The 20,647-nt window shown below is 46.8% G+C and overlaps 1 protein-coding gene across 4 annotated transcripts in view; it reads right to left on the reverse strand.

Annotated features, from left to right (window-relative positions):
• The window catches only part of TMEM241 (transmembrane protein 241), a 1,254,706-nt gene that overhangs the window by 728,553 nt on the left and 505,506 nt on the right, over positions 1-20,647 (reverse strand). For all 4 annotated transcript variants that reach the window (XM_069620899.1, XM_069620898.1, XM_069620897.1 and 1 more), the window contains one exon: positions 20,183-20,208. In XM_069620899.1, the coding sequence (XP_069477000.1) occupies positions 20,183-20,208 (26 nt within the window). The remainder of the gene's footprint in view (positions 1-20,182; positions 20,209-20,647) is intronic.

Raw genomic sequence — 20,647 nt, forward strand, 5'->3', positions numbered from 1 at the left:
TGGAGGAGGGTCTCAATCGGCATCACTCACAGATAGTGGATATTGCCACAGCTGAGCTGGCCTGCTGACATGGCATGCAGGGTGTCATGACCTGGCAGGGGCATGGTTAAGGGAAGATGTGTGGCTCCGTCATGGAGAACGCCCCACCAATGGGGGTGCTCGATGCTCGCGCATGCGCATGGTAATCATCTCGCGCTCGGCATTCTGCAGGCGGGGTGAGATCAAAGCTTTGGGTCAGGAGTATGTGGCAGGAAAGGAAGGATACAAGGTATTTACGGATGGTTCAAAGGATCCTGTGTCTGGGAGAGTGGGAATGGCGTATTATCTAGAAAGCATTGGGGAGTATAAAATAGGATGACTGACAAATGATGTGTCTATTTGTACGGCTGAGTTGGTGGCGATTGCATTGGTGATTGATAGGGTGTGTGAGTTGGGGTATGAGAAAGTGGTGGTGTTCTCGGATTCATTGAGTGGGTTACAGGCGATTGTGGCAGGGGATGGTGATAGGAAGGATGTGCTTTTGGACATTAGGATGAAGATTGATCGGTGTGTGCGCGGGGGTATGGATTTGGAGTTGGCGTGGGTTCCCAGTCACAGTGGCATTTTGGGAAATGAGTTGGTGGATCTGGCGGCGGGTAAGAGTATGAGGAGGGGAGCGGTTGATGTGAGGTTGCCTTTGAGTGTGGATGAGGTGAAGGCTGTGATGGTGAGACGGGTCCTGAATGAGTGGAAGGAGAGGTGGGTGAGTGGGGTGAAGGGCAGGTGGATGTTCGGTGTTCGTGGGAAAGTGTCGGTGAAGAAGGATGCAGGAAGTTCAGAATGGAGGAGGGGGGAGGAGGTGATGCTGAATCGGTTGAGGATAGGTCATGTGGGGCTGAATGACTGCCTATTTCGAATAGGGAAGCGTGAATCAAGGGACTGTGCGGTGTGTGGGGTGCCTGAAACGGTGGGACATTTTTTGATTAGGTGTGAGAGACATGTTGCAGAGAGAGAATTGAGGAGGGTTCGGTTGACTGTGTTGGGTGTGGCTGAGCTGAGTGGGAGGACTTTACTGGGAGGTGATGGGGAGAGAGGCAGGAGGAGGAGTAGTGTGATGTTGGATTTTGTGAGGCAGACGGGGAGGTGGGAGGAGTTGTGAGTTTAAATAGAGCTAAATAATAATTAGTGGGTACGGTGCACATCATCCTATAGGATGGGGAAGCGCCTGCGTGGGTCCGCCCATGCCTCCGATAATTAAGAAGAAGAAGAAGAAAGCATTCTGCAGGTGCCAAGAATAAAGGCAGTTCACTCCTCAGTAGGCTCTGTGCATTCTCTGCTGCAGTGTGTCCTTGCATGTGTGCGTGTGTTGCTTCTCCCGAGCTGTGTACTAAGTGTGGGGCCCCTTTCAAAACACTCACCCAGGCAGAAAGAAGACAATGGTGACATGGATGTGATCTTTCCATTAAAGACTCTGCAACTGAAGTCAGCCTCTGTTATACAGCATAATCCGTACCTCAACGTGCAAGAAGGATATTTCACTCCGAAAATGTCAGAAGGTTAGCCAAGTGAAGAAGAGGTGCGCAGCACAGCAGCTTTTTGCCGACCTCGGGCGTTTGACATGGGCGATCAGCAAGCTCTGGGACCACGCTGGGAAAGGTGGATAAGGAGAATTGAGAATTATCGCCAAGCTCATAATGAGAATGCACCTGACAATTTCGCCAGGAGATTGCTGATGTAGGAATTGAGGTAGAGGACCTAATAACTACTTTCCCACCGGAAGAGGTTGACACGTACACAGGTCTCAAGAAAGCACCAAGTGCGTACTTTGTCCCACAACACAACATTGACCATGAAAGGCATACTTTCAACACAGCATGCCAAATACTGAGCAAATCCATGGACACATTTACAACTCGTCTACGCAAACTAGTGGCGCACTGTGAATTACACAAACTCACGAATGAGGATGCAATCAGATTAGGATCATCAGAGGATGCCTGTCGTCCTAATTTAGAAAGAAACTAATCCAAGAACCACTCCTTCTAGCCACCATATTACAAATGGCCAGGACGGAATCCAGAGCAGACACACAGACCTTGCAACTCAAAACGACCAAAGCCCCTGGAAGAGAACAGTTATACCAAGTCTTGCAAGTAACTCGAAGCAAGTATGCAAGCGGCCATACTTCAAGGGGGCCTGCTTCGTCCGGTAGATGCTATCGGTGCAGCCTCCCATTTCCTCACCAAGAAGGGGTGAAGGGTCCTGCATTTGCAGTGGGCCAGAAAATCGCCTGGCAGCTGTTTCCAATTCCCCAACTGGATGGCCACAGGGATGAACGAGTTACTTACCAACTGGTAACGTTCTTTCGACTGGATGTTCCTCCAACGTATTCCACATCTTTGACATGTAATGTCCACAGCTGTGCTACTTCAGAAATGTTTCCGCAGAGGGCGCCCTACGTCAATGGGATGTCCCTCGAAGGCCTCCGACGAGGGTGACATCACTGGATGTTATAAATAGGACGCATGGCGCCCATAGCCTCAGTTTATGTTTTTCCTCCATAACGTGTGACATGCTCGAACACCATGCCCGCTTGACTGCACATAGCCTTGAGGGAGCGCAAGCTGCAATAGCATAGGAAATTCTCCAGAGGGGCAGGCTGGGAGGGCGATGTGGAATACGTTGGAGGAACATCCAGTCGAAAGAACATTACCAGTTGGTAAGTTACATGTTCTTCGAAGGATTGTGTCCTCCAACGTATTCCACATCTTTGACAGACTCCCAAAGCAGTACCAGAAAATGGAGGAGGGAGAAGAATTTACAATACCCAATCAGATTGCAGAATAGAGAACCGCTTTACCAAAGGCCATATCTTGACCATGGAGCTTATCCAGGGAGTAATGTTTCACAAAGGTGTGGATAGAAGCCGATGTCACTGCGTCACAAATATTCCTAATAGGAACTCCCCGCTGCAGGGCTGTGAAGTAGCCACGCCCCTAGTGGAGTGAGCTCACAATCCCTCAGGAGGGTCCTTGCCCGCCAATCTGTAACATTAAGCAATGGTGAGGATAATCCACTTGGACAAGGTCTGTTTGGTAACAGCCTGGCCCAATCGGTGTCCAGCGTACCCCACAAAGAGTTGATCGTCCACTCTGACCCTGGACATCCTAGAAATATAAAAGCAGAGAGCTCTCCTAGGGTCCAACCAATGGAGTCGCTCCTCTTCCTTACCAGGATGAGGAGGAGGATTGAAAGCAGGAAGTACCACTTTCTGGCTTAAATGAAACTCAGACACTACATTAGGTAGAAAGAAAGGACATACCCTCAGTACAACCCTATCCTTGTAGAACAAATTAAAGGGTGGCTTAGATGAAAGTGCCTGCAATTCACTCACTCTGCGGGCGAACGTAACCACAACCAAGAAAACCGTCTTGAAAGACAACAGTTTCAAAAGACAAGAGTGCAAAGGTTCAAATAGAGCACCCATCAGAAATTTCAAGACCAAATTCAGATCCCATACCGGCACCTGAAACGGGGACGGTGGGAACACATTAGTGAGCCCTTTTAGAAATTGGGAAATCAAAGGAATCTTAAAATAAGAACATTCTTCAGATGAGCGCTAGAAGATAGACAGCTCCGCAAGGTAACCTTTAATGGTACCCAGTTGCCTCTGGCCAAAGAAAGCAAGAAAGAAAGAACCATGGGAATAGAACACTGAAAAGGATCGACACTGTGTCCTCTGCACCAGTCGCAAAACCTACGGCAACGGTACAGGGATTTGGTTGCCGGCCGCCTGGCCGAAAGCAACACCTCCAATACGTCATCCGGGAGGTCCCAATCCTTATATTTCAACCTTTCAGATACCAAGCGTCAAGGTTGAGAGTCCTGACCTCTGGATGGAGAACCCGACCCCCTTTGCGGATCCTCTTGGTAGGGAAGACGGCGTGGAGGGCAGATGGACATTTCTAGAAGGTCCGGGTACCACGCTCTCCTGGCCCAATCCGGACAAATGAGGTCATGTGGGATCCAAACTTCCGTAACCTCCTTAACAATTGAGGAATGAAGGGGACCAGAGGAAACGCGTACAGAAGTGGGAATGACCAATCCACAACAAATGTGTCTCCTAAGGCTCCTCCCAGGGAAATTCCCTTGAGCAGAATCTCTCGCACTTCCGGTTGACACTGGTCGCGAAGAGATCCACTTGTGGGGTTCCCCAAAGGGTGAAGATCCCCAGAAAGACTTCCTGAGCCAACTCCCATTCATGAGAGACTGCGCTCTGCCTGCTCAGACCGTCCACCACCGCATTCTCCTCTCCGGCCAGATGTACTACTGAGAGTGACATTCCTTGCTGTATTGCCCAGAACAAGAGCTGCATCGCCTCTCTGCACAACGGGAGTGACCCTACCCCCCCCTTTTTTTTTAGGTAATGCATGGCCACTGTGTTGTCCGTCATGATCAGGACACTCTTCCCCCGCACCGACGGCAGAAAAGCCTGATGGCCCTCAGCTCTAACAGGTTGATGTGGAGTTTGGATTCCGACGGAGACTAACGACCGCTGGCGGTCAGATTGTCAGCATGAGCTCCCCATCTTGTGAGGGAAGTGTCCGTCACTACTGTCACCTCCGGCCACGGTTGCCAAAACGGCTCCCCCTTCATCAGATTCCCATTGTTGGCCCACCACAGAAGATCCTGCGAGACCGAGAGTGGAATCTGAACAGGATCCGACATCTTGCCTAAGAATTGTGACCACTGCATCTTGAGAACCCATTGCAGGGATCTCAGCCTCAGTCTGGCCTCGGGCACCAGAAAAATGCAGGATGCCATGGGGCCGACCAACCTTAAGAACTCGAAAGCCGGAAGACGCTGGGCATGTTAAAATTTGTCCACCATCTGCACAATGTGATGAGCCCTCAACATTGGGAGGCAAGCACTTTCCCAAGGGCAAGTCCAACACAGCCCTGATGTACTGGAGCTGTTGGGAAGGTGTCAGAATCCATAACGCCTGTAGTCCAACACTCGAGGAGGATATGGATTCATTTACTACTGTTAGTACAAAAAGAGATACAATGCTTACTGAGTGAAGGCATCATAGAAACAGCTAGCGGTCTGACTCCATCGGTATCCCAGATAGGAGCCGTCCCCAAGAGAGGGTCATCAGACAAAATACGCATTTGCATAGACATGCAGCAGGCAAACAGGGCGATTGGGTGCGAATGCGAAAGGCATACAGGAATGCACTTAAACGACATGATAAGCCTACTGAACGGGGCTAAAGTGTTCTTGAAACTTGACAAACAAGGGATATCATCAGATCAGAATAGATTAACAATATCTGGCCATTACCACATTTGCCACGCACATTGGACTCTTCAGTTACAAAAGACTCTGTTTTGGCCATTTCCTCGGCAGCCAAGATCTTCTAGGAAAGCGCGATATTTTTATCTTCGGAGCCTGATCAGCCTCTTTGACAAGTGTGCACAGCATTGGTAGAGGCAGAGCTGACGCTGAATCGTGAAAAGTGCGCTTTCCACAAGTCTCACCTCAAATGTTATGGTCACATTCTCTCACATGAGGGCAGGAGAGTTCTCGAAGTAGACATGTTGTCCCAGGAGGATACCTCAGTGGCAATGTGCCTGCCTTGGAAGCAAGACGACACGAAGCAACACAGTTTCGATCCCCAGGTCCGTGCTTAGAAACCTATGGGTATTTAAGAGCATTTTAAATATGCAACTAAGAAAAAAAAAACAATTACACAACTAGAAAAAAAAACAATCCATGTAACAGTGCCTCGATGCCCGCGCGCTGTGTGAGCGCTTTAAAAATGCTTAAATAAATAAATAAATGAGTCCTGACTCTAGCAAAGTTGCTGCTATTGCAGAGATCTCGCCTCCCAAAGAGGTCAGCGAGGTTAGGTCTTTCCTAGCTATTCCAGTTGATATCTTCGAGACTTTGCAACTACTAGTGCCCCCCTCAGAGAGCTCACCAAGCAATGTCCGACTTTTCAATGGTCGCAACCATGCGAGGAAACATTCAAGCAAATAAAGAACAACATTGCCTCAGCAGAACAAATGGCATATTTTGATCCAGGCATGTGCACAGAGGTAACCGTTCATGCCAGTTCCATTGGTCTAGGAGCAATCTTAGGGCAACATCAGCCAGGCGAGAAACTCCTAGGACAGTTATTGCATATGCTAGCAAGAGTTTGTCAGATACAGAGACAAGATACAACCTGAAAACAAATGACTTGCTGTCGTGTGGGCATGTGAGCACTTTCAAACGTTCCTTCTAGGAAAGCCATTCACAATTGGGACAGATCACCAAGCCCTAGTGACCATCTACAGAGGTTCTCCATGCAAGATGCCACCGCAAATAGAAAGATGGGGCATAGGGCTACACGACTTCGATTTCACTATCATTCGCAAACCAGGGAAGAAGTACAATACGGCTGATTTCATGTCTCGGCATCCGCTGGCGGACTGGTTCACCAACACCTCGATGGCAGAAGAATACGTCAATTTCCTCACTCATCACAATCCCCCAAGAGCGATCACGACAAAAGTAGTACTGGAGCACACGAGACGAGACAAGACATCATGTTAAGGAAAGTGCAGGACCTGATCAATTCCAGAAGATGGAGTGACACAAATGTCACAAGCAGTCAAGATGGAAACAACTCCACTGCAGAAATGAGTGCAAACCGGAATGTACAAGAGGAGTTGTCGATATCTGCAGAAGAGCCTGTCGCTCGTGGACACCGAATTGTGATTCCCACAGACGTGCAACAACAGGTCGTAAATCTACACACAAAGGTCCTCGGGGAATGGTGGTCACAAAGAGACAGATCAGGGACACAATATGGTTCCCAAGAATAGAGAGATGGTGGAACGCACAGTCAATGTCAATGCTAGTCACTTGTGCCAGAGTACCTCTAGGCCCAGCCATCCAGACCACCTAAAGATGTCAGACATGCCAGAGCTCACATGGACCCACCTGGCCGTTGACTTCTTTGGGCCCTTCAGAGACAATAAATATTGGCTGGTCATTATCGACGAGTATTCTCGATTTCCACTTGTACATCTGATATGATCCACCACAGCTAGCAATGTCATACCAACATTGGACAACATCTGTTCTGCATGGGGCAGTTCTGAAGTCGGACAATGGTCTATCCTTCAGCAGCCTGGAGTTTGCAAAATTCATGCAATACATGGGCATCCACCATAGGAAGGTCACTCCACTATGGTCTTGGGCAAAGGGCATGCTGGAAAGATTTATGAGCAGTCTAAAAAGAGAAGAACAACAGTTGGCAGGGTAAGTCACAAGTCCACAGCGCTTGTGTATCTTGAAGATAAAAGAAAGGTACAGCAAGGCAGTAGGTATCTGGGAGGTGCGGTTGTACTGCCTATACAAAACCACATGTAAAATACAAAAAAACACATTTATTAGAGACACCGTGCATATTCTTGAAATCTTAGATAGCCTTACATTAGACGAACATTCTTGGTTAGTGACATTAGATGTCAAAGCCTTGTATACCTCAATAGCTCATTCTAAAGCATTACAAACTGTGGATTTTCTATTGCGAGAATTTTCTGCATCTTATTTTGGTCATATTGAAATGGTTAAAGAACTGCTGTCATTTACTTTGGACAACAATGTCTTTGTGTTTAACAATGTATATTTTAATCAACTTATCGGGGTCGCAATGGGTGCTAGTTTTGCGCCAGCACCGGCTAATGCCTTTATGCATTTTTTTGAACAAACATTTGTGTTTTCTAATGCCACCTACCTTCCATTTGTACATCTATGGAAACGTTACATACACAACGTTATTTTGATATGGACTGGTACACAAGATCTTCTTTTAGAATTGGTTTCTTGTTTGAATAATAATGAATGGGGTTTACAATTTATCTCAACCTACAGTCAAACGCATATTGACTTTTTGGATCTTTCGATCATCCTAACCCCCAATGGTCTTATTACTAAAACTTTTCGCAAATCTACATCTGTAAATGCAACGTTACATGCAGGAAGCTGCCATAAAAAACATGTCATAGCGAACATTCCCAAAGGGGAGTTTATTTGCGCAAAGAGAAACTGTTCCCAATTGCAGGATTTTGACCAGGAAAGCATTTTGATCAAAACACGCTTCCTGAATAGAGGTTATTATAAAACATGTGTGGATCAAGCTTTGGCTACGGTAGGCCAGCTTAGGAGAGCGGACTTGTTAGTTCCTAAAAACCGGATTAAGTCGCCGTCTACTCAAAAAATTAGGTTGATCACCAGGTACAATTCTGATAGCCATAAAATTCATAACATTTTGAGAAAACATTGGCATCTGTTACACCTCGACATGGACATAGCCAATTGCTAGTATTACTTACAGTAAGGGTAAGTCACTCAAAAATAAATTATGCCCTTCATTTATGAGCACACCAAGTCCGCCCTTGACTTGGTTGCACTCTGCTAGAATACATGGTTTCCACAAATGTAGAGGTTGCAATATGTGTAAATTCCCATTTGCAAAATCAGTAGTCCCCTTTGGGCCATGAGGGGATCATGTAATTCAGTCATTCATTAACTGTAATTCCAAATATGTAGTGTACTGTAGTATTTGCATCTGTGGCCTTAAATATATTGGGAGCACCATTCGGCTGCTCAAGATCAGGATCCGGGAACATCTGGCTACAATTGGTAGTCAAGATGAGAAATATCCCCTTGCTAACCATTGGCAAAAGCTACACCAAATGGATTGCAAGGAGGATATTCGCTTTGTGGGACTATGCAAAGTGTCATTACCCCCTAGAGGTGGTAATTTAACATTAAAATTACGTCAATTGGAAGCTAAATTAATATGTAAATATCCTACTGTATATTCAGATCTTAATTCTGACCAGGAGTTTGCTACGTTCCTCTAGATCATTGTATTGACAATGTATGGTTAAAAATGGTCTAATACAGATGCCTACGTTTCACCTCAGAAGATGCGCTTTTGATATATTATGATGTATGTACATCTTGCTCTTTTTAGTTTCAGCAATGTGGCTTTAGCAGCGCACTCTCGACTTGTGCACAAAGTGGTAAATGGGGCGGTCTCTCTCTTTATGCCCCTCTTAAATTGTCATTCCGGTAACCTTGCTCGGTTTAGAGTTCCATTTGAATTCATCCCCAGGTAATACCCACTTCCCGCCCCCTTGATTTATGTTTTAGCGTGGAGTGATTATTTTGGTGTGAATAACACATTTTTCGTGGTTTACTCACCATTAATTGAGTCCTTTTAGGCCTATTAAGCCTTCTAAATGTGGTGGTTACTTAATACATTCATCGTTGCGGCCTTATGTTTAAATGCATTTAATTTCTCTGGCTGCCGCAAAATGCACGTTCCATAGTGGTTATTTGGCCTTTATAGTCCACCCTGCACTCACTCAAGATGGTGACCCCCATCTGCACATTCTAGGTCCTCAGCCACGTTTGGTTGTTCATTGTTTTTTTTAAATATGTATATATGTAGTCCTACTTTCATCTCGCGGTTCTTTCACTGGAATACCAGTACATAATTTCACGTTCGCTCAGGTAAGACGTTCTTTTACGTTCCCTAGCATCTAATCACAATTGGGAATTACTTAATTGGTCAATCACTTTGCACATACACCACGGTAATTTACTCCGTGCTTTGTCATGGTTGAGTTTATTTGTGTGTTAAACATGCGAATCCGCACTTAATGTCAATTTAAATAAATCCGTTTTTTGAACAGTGTGATGTATTAATTCCGTGGTTTATTTGGTTTGCTTTCCTTATTTCAGCCCTTCCGCAATAGCGAGGTCAATCGAGGTATGCTTTTATTCTTTCCATTTTGGTTTCCTTTCCGTTTACTTAATCCTACTTGGTACTTATAGTTCTGATCCTTACCTTGCAGAATTGCTTTTGGCATTGGCCACCCTCACATTGTCAAGTCCTTTAAGTTGAATCCAAGGTAATTTGTTTTATTTAATTTTGGGTCCATATTACAAGCATACATTTGGCATTAATTCCGTGCACTTCATTAGTCTCTGATTACGCTGCTTTGGCTGCTTACCGACTTTTAATTTTGCAACATTATTTTCTTCACATGCTTTTTTCGGCTACTCAACAATCTTCAATCAATCAAACTCCACAATTTGGGGTATTTAATTTGCTTTTCAATGATATGCATACTTATTATGTTTCCACAATTTCTAAACATTTGTGTGAATTCTTTTGTTATGTAATTTGCCTAAACATCCTCTATTTGCCCCTGTGTGTTATACCTGTTTGTTTCTTAATTTGTTCAATTGGTTGAATTTATGTTTACAATTGCTTAACATAATTTTGTAAATAATTTATGTGATTTAAGCCTCAGATGAAGAGCTGTCTTAGACTCGAAACACGTGTCAGGCTTTTCCTCCTACACTTCAAATAAATCCTTTGGAAATCATCCCTCAATCTGTACATCTTCTCGGTGCAGAGAGACTGGGACCTACTTGTGGTTTTCAGTCTAAAAAGAGTCCTTCAGCAAAATGAACTATGATCTATGTCACTAAACCAAGCCATGTGCAACCTGCTCAGGGATTACCCAATGCATGGCAGGAACGGGAAATGTCCTTCAGAACTATTATTTGGCAGGAAAATAACAACAAGGCTTCCCCTCCTAGCAAATGACCTCAGGGAAGACGCGAAACAACTTAGAGAAATGGATGCCTGCAAAAAACAGGAAATTAAGGAATATGCAGACAGCAGAAGACAGACTAAGAGCTCCAACCTACAAGTGGTAGACATAGTGCCCGTATGCAGACGGCAGGACAAGAAGTCGGAGTCAAAATTTGACCCTGATCATCTGATATTGCACGTGAAAGGAACAATGATAACTGCTTGTTCCCCCAAGTGAGTAGTCACTCAAAATACATCTCATTTCAGGCTCTACAAAGAAGAGGATCAAGAAAGCTATGAGGGAGATGACACAGCAGCATCACATAATGAGAGATTGAGGGATGACGCTGAAGAAGTGCTTGCAGAAGCGCCTGCAGGACGTCTGGCAAGGCCTACAAGATGCATCAGAAGACCAATGTGTCTAATTAAAGAAATATAGAACACTAAACTATGAGTGACTTTTCCTTTAGCCCAATGGGGGGAGATGTCATGTGCTGGCATGGACATGGTTAAGGGAAGCAGTGTGGCTGTGTCACGGAGCACGTACCACCAATGGGAATGCATGATGCTCGCGCATGTGCATGGCAATCATCTTGCACTCGGTATTCTGTTGGCACCAAGAATAAAGGCAGTTCATTCCTCAGTAGGCTATGAGCATTCTCTGTTACAGTGTGTCCTTGCATGTGTGTGTGGGTTGCTTCTTCCCAGCGGTGTACTAAGTGCTTGGGCCCCTCTCAAAACATCCACCCAGGCTGAAACAAGACACAGGGGTGGGCAAAGTAACATTGAAACATTTCCTTCAATTGGTCATTGAGGCAGTAGAGAAACTGCACAATCATATTGGCGCCTGAGGGTATTACATTGGCGCTAATGACGTGGTTGACCAGGGACAGTTTACCTAACAAGGCCCCCCCGAGTCTCACAGTGCCAACTATAGGTATTAACATTAATGAATGGATTTCTTTTTTTTGTAGTTTGGATTTTTGAATGGATAATACATGAGTGATAATAAACGGTAATTGTTCAAAATTACAGCAATTGCTAAACAAGAATGGATAGGTTTGGGGTTGTAAATGGGATGGTTATTGGAACACCACTAGGCAGGGAGTATACTGGTGAAAAACGATGGGTTTTGTGGTTTGTGTCACCCGTTAAGGCTGCAGGAACGTTCTCAAGATGTTAGAATTTTTTTTTCTAAAAACACAGATTTGAACCAAAAAAATACAAATTTCTGTCATTAATTAAAATAATGTTAGAGTTTATAAAGATGAATCAGTGAGTTATTTTAGTCAGTAAATTTTGGTTAGAATAGGGACGTCATAAAACAAATGAATCCTTATTTAAATAATTACTGAGAAGCAACAGCAGCTGCAACACAGTCAGAGGTGTTGAGTTTATGCTTAGGTGCAAATTAACATGTTCCATTTCAGATAACTTAGAGCAGTCTCAAGGAATTGCAATGTCAGGAAAGCTGTACATTGTAAAGGATCATTTGATCTTTAAGCTGAAGCCATTTTGGAGATAATTCTGGAGAACAAAAAATAGTTATTCGTGACAAGCTGTTTGACTGTCCCACATCATGTTACTTCTTTGCCACTATGAAAGGTAAGTAGATGTGTGCGCTCTTTTCTCGGAATTGGCAGGTTTACCTCTCCCTTGTTGTGTGACCCAACAAAATAGCAGATCCTCTGCCTCCAAGGTCAATGCCTTTACACCCATTGAACGTTCGGTCAAGGTCATAAGTAGAATATTGCATTCATGCAGCCACCAGTGATAACCACATGGACTATATAACATCAATATGTCTGCATTGACGTCACTAATATGCTTTCCACTGCGAGAGCCAAGTTCACATATTTGAGGGAAACATATTGTTTGTACGCGGAGCCGGTGAAACAAACCGCAAGTTTCAATTGACATGATCTTAAAGACTTGCAGGGGGGGGCGCTGTTGCGCACGTCGAAAATGGCCGCTTAAACCCGAGGCTCCCGCGCTGCCTCTACATCCTGAACTAATAAATCCTCATTCCGGCTGACTGGTTTGTTGTAATTTGGTTGACCTGCTGCGGCCGGGGTCCTGCACGGGCGGTGGAAGTTTGGGCCCGAAGCAGTCCTGCGTTTCCGAGATCTACCCCCTCGAAGTTCCTCCGACACGGGCGTTGCTCCCTGGCCGGCTCCCGACTCCGGAGGAATTCACCCGAGTGCCGCGGCTGCTGTTTCTTGGGGCCTGCGCTGGGCGGAGCTCCCCCTCCTTGGCGCCGGAGCCTGCCATCGGACGGAGAGGACTTGGAGGCCCGGTGCCACGCCGGATGGTCGATCTTTGTCCCGGCCCATTCCTAGCCCGTCGCTGCTGTTTTGGACCCCCTCCCCTCGCCCTGATCCTTGCGGCTTCTTCTGGTTCGCGATCCTGTTGCCGCATAGCCCCGCGAGCCGGACGGGCTGCGGGTGGTGCTGTGGGCCGCTCCATCTTGAAACTTGGCCCCCTGCTCTGCCGCCTGCTCCCCTCTGGGCCCCTCCGGCAGGATCGACCGCTGGGCCCGTATTCCTGCTTCTTCTTCGGGCGGCGTGCTTCAGATGCGCCCGTGCTGCTGAGTGACCGCTTCCAACCGGGCCGGGCACCTGAGACGCCTGGAGTGCTCCGCTCGACAGGTGAGGCGGCGTCCGGCGCAGGGGGTTTGCCTCCAGAACTTCTGATTCAGGGCTGCGGTTCCCCTGCCTCTCTAGACCCGCAACATAGTTGCTGGTTGGGCTACAATCCACTCGTTGTGCTGTGTCGGATCCCCGCTCGCTATAACTATTACTAGTTCCTCGTTACATTGGATACACGGCCGTTCTGATTCCTGCTGGTGGGTACCTCTGGGAGCCGTAATACTGAGTGTCCTGAGGTGAGCTGGACATTATTGACACGGGAGGATACAATCCATCCTTATCCCGCATTCAGTTGTGGTCCCCTCGTGTCCGCTCCCGTAGGTGGGGGCCTCGATCCTGCAGAGCACCTGTTTCAGATCCAATACACGAATAGAGTTGCTACGATCATGGGGGAACCTGGCAGATCCAACAGAGCCCCTAAGACCCCTGGTGGCAGGAAGAAGGGCCCCATGGACACATTCACCAATGCGGTCAGTCACTCTGAGCCGGTTGACACCCAGCGGAGCGGGGGTGAGCAGAGCGAGTGTGAGGTGCTGGACAGAGAGGATAAATTGGCCATGCTAGTCCAGAACGGCTTTCTGGCTGTAAATACCAAACTGGATGGGATAGTTGCTACTATTGGTTCCCTGAAGGCCAGAATCGATAAGGAAAGCACGCGTGTCACTGAGGCGGAAGGTAGGATAAGTACTACCGAGGATACTGTTGGTCAGCACAGTCGTGACATAGCTCATATCAAAGACACTATGAACAAGCTCCAAAGTAAGTGCGAGGATCTTGAGTCTAGGTCCAGGAGGAACAATGTCCGAGTGGTAGGTTTGGCCGAATCCTTCGGCAGGGGCCAAATGGAGAAAAATATGGAAGAGCTGTTTAAGTCCTTATTTGGGCCCAATGCATTGTCCGAACACTTCCTTGTCGAGAGGGCACATCGCACCCTAGCGCCGGCTCCCAAACCTGGGGCACCACCGCGAACTATAATTGCTCGTCTACTAAATTACAGGGACAGAGACACAATCCTTCGTTTGGCCAGAGAGGCGGGCACGCTGCTCTATGAGGATAATCGCATACATATCTACCCTGATTTCTCCGCCTCTGTCCAGGCTAGCAGACGCTCGTATGAACCGGTCAAGAAGCTCCTCAGAGAACGGCAGATCACATATGCCATAATGTTTCCGGCCAAAATGAGAATTCAACACGCTGGTAGATCGCACTTTTTTGAGAACCCATCCGAAGCCCTATCATATATTGAAGCTTCTATACCCCTCCCTCCAAGAGGAGAGCGACCTGCCCTGAACAATGGACCTCGGCCAGCAGACTAGGAAATGCACACCTTCATGTTTTGGCACTGAGCTATTGTGGTCCCCAAGGCATGGGCCATTCTGTTCTGAGATTACAGTCAGCCATCTTCTGTGAGTGGTGGCGTTGGAGACCTTGGATGGCGGCCATGTGAGGCAACATGACTACCCCGGGAGTATTCCACAAGTTTGGGGTTGCACACTGTCGAGTTGGGGGAGACGGTGAGGGTGGCGGGTGGTTTAGGGGAGGGAAAGGTTGGGACTGTTTGTTTCGAACCCTATGTTGTAAAGTGAGTAGGCCCCCCCTCTACATGGGTCACAGCTTTGAGAAGGTTCTTTTGGGAAGTTCATGTTGGTTACTGTTGATACTAGTGGTCCGGAGCTCACTGACACGGTCTGAGATGCATGATACTATGTCTGGGGGTTGTCCGCTACTACCCACGCAATCCTTTCGTATAGCACTCCTCACGCTCTTGTTATTACCCGTTGGTTACATTTCCTGTGAAGGTCTGTTCATGCTCTGAGGGTTAAACTTATCTCATGGAATGTGAGGGGACTGAACAATCGCTCGAAAGCCAAGAAAGTGGGAAATTACATTGTCAGACATGGTGCCCAAATCATTATGCTACAGGAAACCCATACTATGGGAAATGATAATGAGGTCATCATGCCCGGCTGGGGCAAGTCCAGGTTCTATACCAACTATTCATCCCAGTGCAGGGGGGTTGCCATTCTTATACACCCGAATCTTGGGCTCCGGCTTGAGGGCCATAAACTGGACCCTTTGGGCAGATACGTCCTTGTCTGGGGCTCGATAGTGGGCCAACGGATACTGTTGGTCAACACATATGGGCCTAACATTAATGATCCCACCTTTTATGCTGATGTATATCAATTGATCGCTGCTGTAAATAGCCCTACCATAATCTGGGGAGGAGATTTCAATGTCACCATAGACCCGGTGCTTGATAGATCCAGCACAATTGCGAGAGCACCTAGCAGGGCTTCTCTTATGGTACAGGATGTTCTGTCTCAGCTTTTCCTTGAAGATGTCTGGCGGGTTCTCCACCCGACTACGAGGAGTTACACGTACTATTCATCGGTACATGATTCCGAATCCAGAATCGATTATTGGTTTGTCTCCCCCTCTCTAATTGCTGGCACAAAGGCATGCGAAATACTAGCCCGCACACTATCTGACCATGCCCCTATAACACTTGAGGTCGCTTTTCACAATATCCCTAGACCCCCTAGGAGATGGAGGATGCCTGAGGGATTGCTGCGGGACCCCGGGACGGTTGAGGGGCTTCACACTGAGATCGCTGAATTTCTTGAAATCAACATAGGCTCAGTCGATAAATACTCCACTGTGTGGGAATCCTTTAAGGTCTGGGTCAGGGGTGCGCTATTGTCTAAATCTTTTGGCCTTCTTAAGGGAGTCAGGGCTGAACTGGCCTTGACTGAAGGCAAGCTGAAACTACTGGAGGACACTTATTCTCGCACCCATGACAAGAACATATTGGCCGACATACAGACACAACTTCAGGAATTCAGTAGGTTGGCCTCTAGAGAAGTGCAGTACATGGCATCCCCTGTCCGAGCCCGCAGATATGGCGAAGGAAATAAAGCGGGCAGGTCACTTTCCAACTTACTCAAACAAGACAGGCACCCGAATCGTATTACAAGCATACAGACACCTGGGGGTACGGTTGTAGTGAATGAAGACGAAATAAATGCTGAATTTGCGGTGTTCTATGAACGATTATATAGTAATAGAGATACTAAATCCGCCACCGAGATAGGGAAATACCTTGCGGCACTTAAGATTCCAAAACTCCAAGAGGAGACCCGCCTTGCACTAGACCAGCCTCTTACTACAGATGAGATTGTTGAGGCGATTAAAGATTTAACGTCCAATAAAGCTCCAGGATTAGACGGCCTCGGTGCTGAGTTCTACAAAGAATTTAGTGCGGAGCTTGCTCCGTTGTTGTTGCGGGTCTGGGAGGAATCCCTTCAATGTAATATACTACCTCCATCCATGAGAGAGGCGTTAATAACTGTTCTCCCTAAACCGCGACGTCCCCCCCAGGATATGTCGTCTTACAGGCCACTGTCTCTCATTAACACAGATGCCAAAATATTCGCCAAAGTACTGGCCAGCAGGCTTTTGCCTGCGGTCCCCACATTGGTCCACCCTGACCAGAATGGGTTTATCCCCGCTAGATCTACGGCACTTAACCTACGTAGGCTCTTTGGAATACTGGCCCAGGTTGACCCAGGCAGGAACGCTGTTGCCGTATCATTAGATGCTGAGAAGGCCTTCGACTCTGTTTCCTGGGCCTACTTGCTGGCAGTGTTGGAGTCGTTTGGGATGGGCCCGAACTTTATTAGATACGTTCAGTTGCTTTACATGAAACCCGGTGCCCGGGTGCTAACAAACCAAACAATCTCTGATATGTTCATGTTGGGACGTGGCACTAGGCAGGGCTGCCCATTCTCGCCCATATTATTTGCCCTGACAATAGAACCATTGGCAATCGCGATAAGGCTTCGACACGCCAATAAGGGCATTAACCTGAAGGGAGCCACACAGCTAATATCCCTATACGCTGATGATACACTCTTATATATTCGTGAGCCCGACTATAACCTACCCCCCATACTGGCAGAGATTCAAGAATTCACTACATACTCTGGATACACCATAAACAAGGATAAGTCGGAGGTCTTTCCTCTTACACCGGCAACAACCTGCCCTGTCTCTCTGGGCGGGCTGAAGTGGTCCAGCGAGTCCATCAGATATTTGGGTATACTTGTCTCACATGGGAAGAATAGATTATACACTGATAATCACGATGCCACGCTACAGGCCTTGAAGACTAAACTGTTATTGTGGGACCGCCTTCCGTTATCATTGCATGGCAGGGTAGCAGTCCTTAAAATGGTAATCCTCCCCAAATTACTGTACCTGTTTGTGAACATACCGATGTGGCCGGGAAGACTATTTTTCACCAAACTTAGGTCTATGGCCACGGCCTTCCTATGGCATGGACAGACTCCAAGAATAGGATGGGAAAGGATAACTAAACCATACTCTGCGGGTGGGCTGGCGGCCCCTGATTTTGAACTTTATTATCATGTATCCCAGGCCCAGTTCTCTAAATATTGGTATTCCAGGGATGGGGGCCCCCCACATGTAGATATAGAAGAACTTACCACGGTACCCACGAACATACAGTCTGTCATTTTTGATGATCGTTACAGGGATTCATGTGATTTTAACCCAGTCAGTAGTACGGTCGCGGCCTGGCGGGCAATATTCAAGAGGCTGGGACTGCCGTGCCTGTATAATCCGGAGGTCTCTCTATGGAGTTACCCTGGTATCCCCCCAACATATGACGCCTGCCTACGGTCGGCCTGGGACCCTGACGACGAGATGTGCTTGGGTGATATGTTTATCGATGCAAAGTTCGTGACCCTTCAGCAGATAACTGGGGCTCTGGGCAGGGGCCCACTTAGAGTTCTCCAATACTATCGTATGAGATCGGCCTTTCAGAAATACTGGGCGTCTTTCCCCGATGAACCCCCTACACACCCTTGCGTTCAGATGATCACATCCGGAGGCCGCCTAGGTGTGTCCAGTCTATATGCCATGGTACAAGCACACTCGCCCACGCCTGGTCCTAGCAGAGATAAATGGGAGAAGGATCTTCAGATCCCTATTGATGATAAGACTTGGGAAAGGTATTGTTCACTTACTAATAAGGTTTCCCTAAATGCTGGGCTACGAGTAATCCAATTTAAAATTCTCAATAGATTGCACTACACCCCGGCCAAGTTAGCCAAGTTTGTCTCAAGCGCTCCGAGTCAATGCCCAAAGTGCAGAGCAGACTACGCTGGCTCGTTCCATATGTACTGGAGCTGCCCGGTGGTGGCTGGGTTCTGGAGGGAGGTGGCAAATATACTGGAGATCATCACACAAATCCCCCCGACGCTGTCTCCACAGAAATATTTATTCGGGGACATCGGAAAATGTTCCGAAAAGACCAGAAGACTGTTTAATATCACATGTGCAGTGGCCAAAAAATGTATTCTGCTTCAATGGAAAAATCCGTCGCCACCCACTGTGCAGCAGTTTCTCCGAGAACTGGTCTATGTGAATGAGGTTGAGGAGCAGTTTGTTCTCACACGCCCTTCGGCCTGCAGACCTAAGGATATTTGGGGTCCCCTTAGAATGTTCCTTTGTGATATGACCTCTGATGATGACAGCGACACTTAGACCCACCGCTTTGGGAAAATGTATACTATATGTACTGTGTTCCTCTGCAATACAGTACCATGATGATTGCGATCTGTATGTTGAAGCTCTAGCTGTGTTTTGTGTTTTTCTCGACCACTAATAAAAAGAGTTTAAAAAAAAAAAAAAAAAAACACTCAAAAAAAAAGAAAAATGATAAAGACTTGCAGGCCGCGGGTCTGTAAAGCAGTGAGGGAAAGCAATTGAGCTGTGTTGTGCAGTTGGCAGCTTCAGTTTGGTGACATCCTTTACTGAGCGTAGGTGTGTTCTTCAGTTAGTAGCCACCATGTGGTTTTGGGTGAGACTATGGGGATCATTACGAGATTGCCATTTCTGCTGCCCGATATTCCAGTATTACTGGGATATTACGGGCATGGGAGTAACGGTAACTTGCCATTCCCATGAAGTCCAATAGAACTCTGAGGGATGGGAACCACTGACGCACCGGCTTCAGTGATTTATCTGCCGGTAGGGGCCTGAACTACCAGCAGGTCAGGCCTGCCGGTAGTTCATCATCCTTACCGGCAGACTCAGAGTATGCCGGTCTGGAAAAGCTGCCGGTACACATTACATGTACTCGTAATGAAGCCCTATGTGTGGGTTGTTTTGTTGTTGTGAAGTGCATGCTGTTTTTTGTGCTGTAGAAGTATGGTTGTGTATTGTTCAGAGTTTGACAGTTGTATGCAGAAGGGTGAGTTTTTAGTAGGGTTATTTAGTGTCAGTACCTTTCCTACCCCGCTGTTCTGACTAATTGCGGATCATATCCCTTCCCGTGTGGTACATTCTGGTGTGCAGCAATTATCACCCCCATGAGTTCCTCCAATGGTGATGTGTTCCCTGATCTCTGCGGTCCCTTCGTGTGAGATATGGCGCATTAGCATAGATGGGCTAAATGCGAGATATTGCTCCCTAACACAGATGGGCTAAATGCAAGATTTGGTTCAATGACACAAATGGGCTAAATGCGAGAAACTGCTCACTAACACAAATGGGCCAAATGCAAGACACGGCTCACTAATGATACAAGAGGACATCAAATCTGGGAAGCAGTCGGATATCTTTATGGCGACTTTATATTTTCATGATTTATAAATTGTTATTTAAATCATACTCAGCACGTTGATGTTTGATAGGGTTTAGCATTCTGTGAAATTAGTAATAGAAAACAGAATTCAGAAACCTTCAATCACAGAAAAGAGTTCTGATAATGTTACTCAAAAAGAGACATTCAAAAGGAAAGGCCAAACACTGCCAATCAATGTTTAACTTGTTTTTTAAAAAAAAATAGAAAACTTACCTCCAGATCTTTGCAGGAGATATTTTCTACAGAAAGAAATGCAAAATAAAAGTTAATATTGAGCAGATCTGTTTCAGGTATCTTCCCCGCCACCTATTACATCTGCACACTTTGGTTGTTAAACTTTGACCAAATTTGAAAAGACACATTTGTAGGTTCCATGTCAATTCCACAACCCTCTTCATGGAATTTTTAGTGTTCTGTGGAAGGGCTGTAAAAAAAGTCACAGTACTGAAAGATTGACAGAGACTGTGAATGAGGCTAAGGGCCTCATTACAGGTGTGCATGCCCAGCAAAAATGCTGGTAATTCTGGCTCTGGCATTTTTTCCCGGACTGGCGCACTTCAAGTTTGCTGGTGGGGGACACGGATCTCGTGGCGGGCCTGATCTGCCTGTAGATCAGGCCTCTACCAGGAAAGGAAATGCCTGAATCACCGGCACCGGTAACACCGGTGCCGGTGATTC

The sequence above is a fragment of the Ambystoma mexicanum genome, chromosome 5q (assembly GCF_040938575.1).
Source record: "Ambystoma mexicanum isolate Mex_15411 chromosome 5q, UKY_AmexF1_1, whole genome shotgun sequence".
NCBI classification, from domain to species: Eukaryota; Metazoa; Chordata; class Amphibia; order Caudata; family Ambystomatidae; genus Ambystoma; species Ambystoma mexicanum.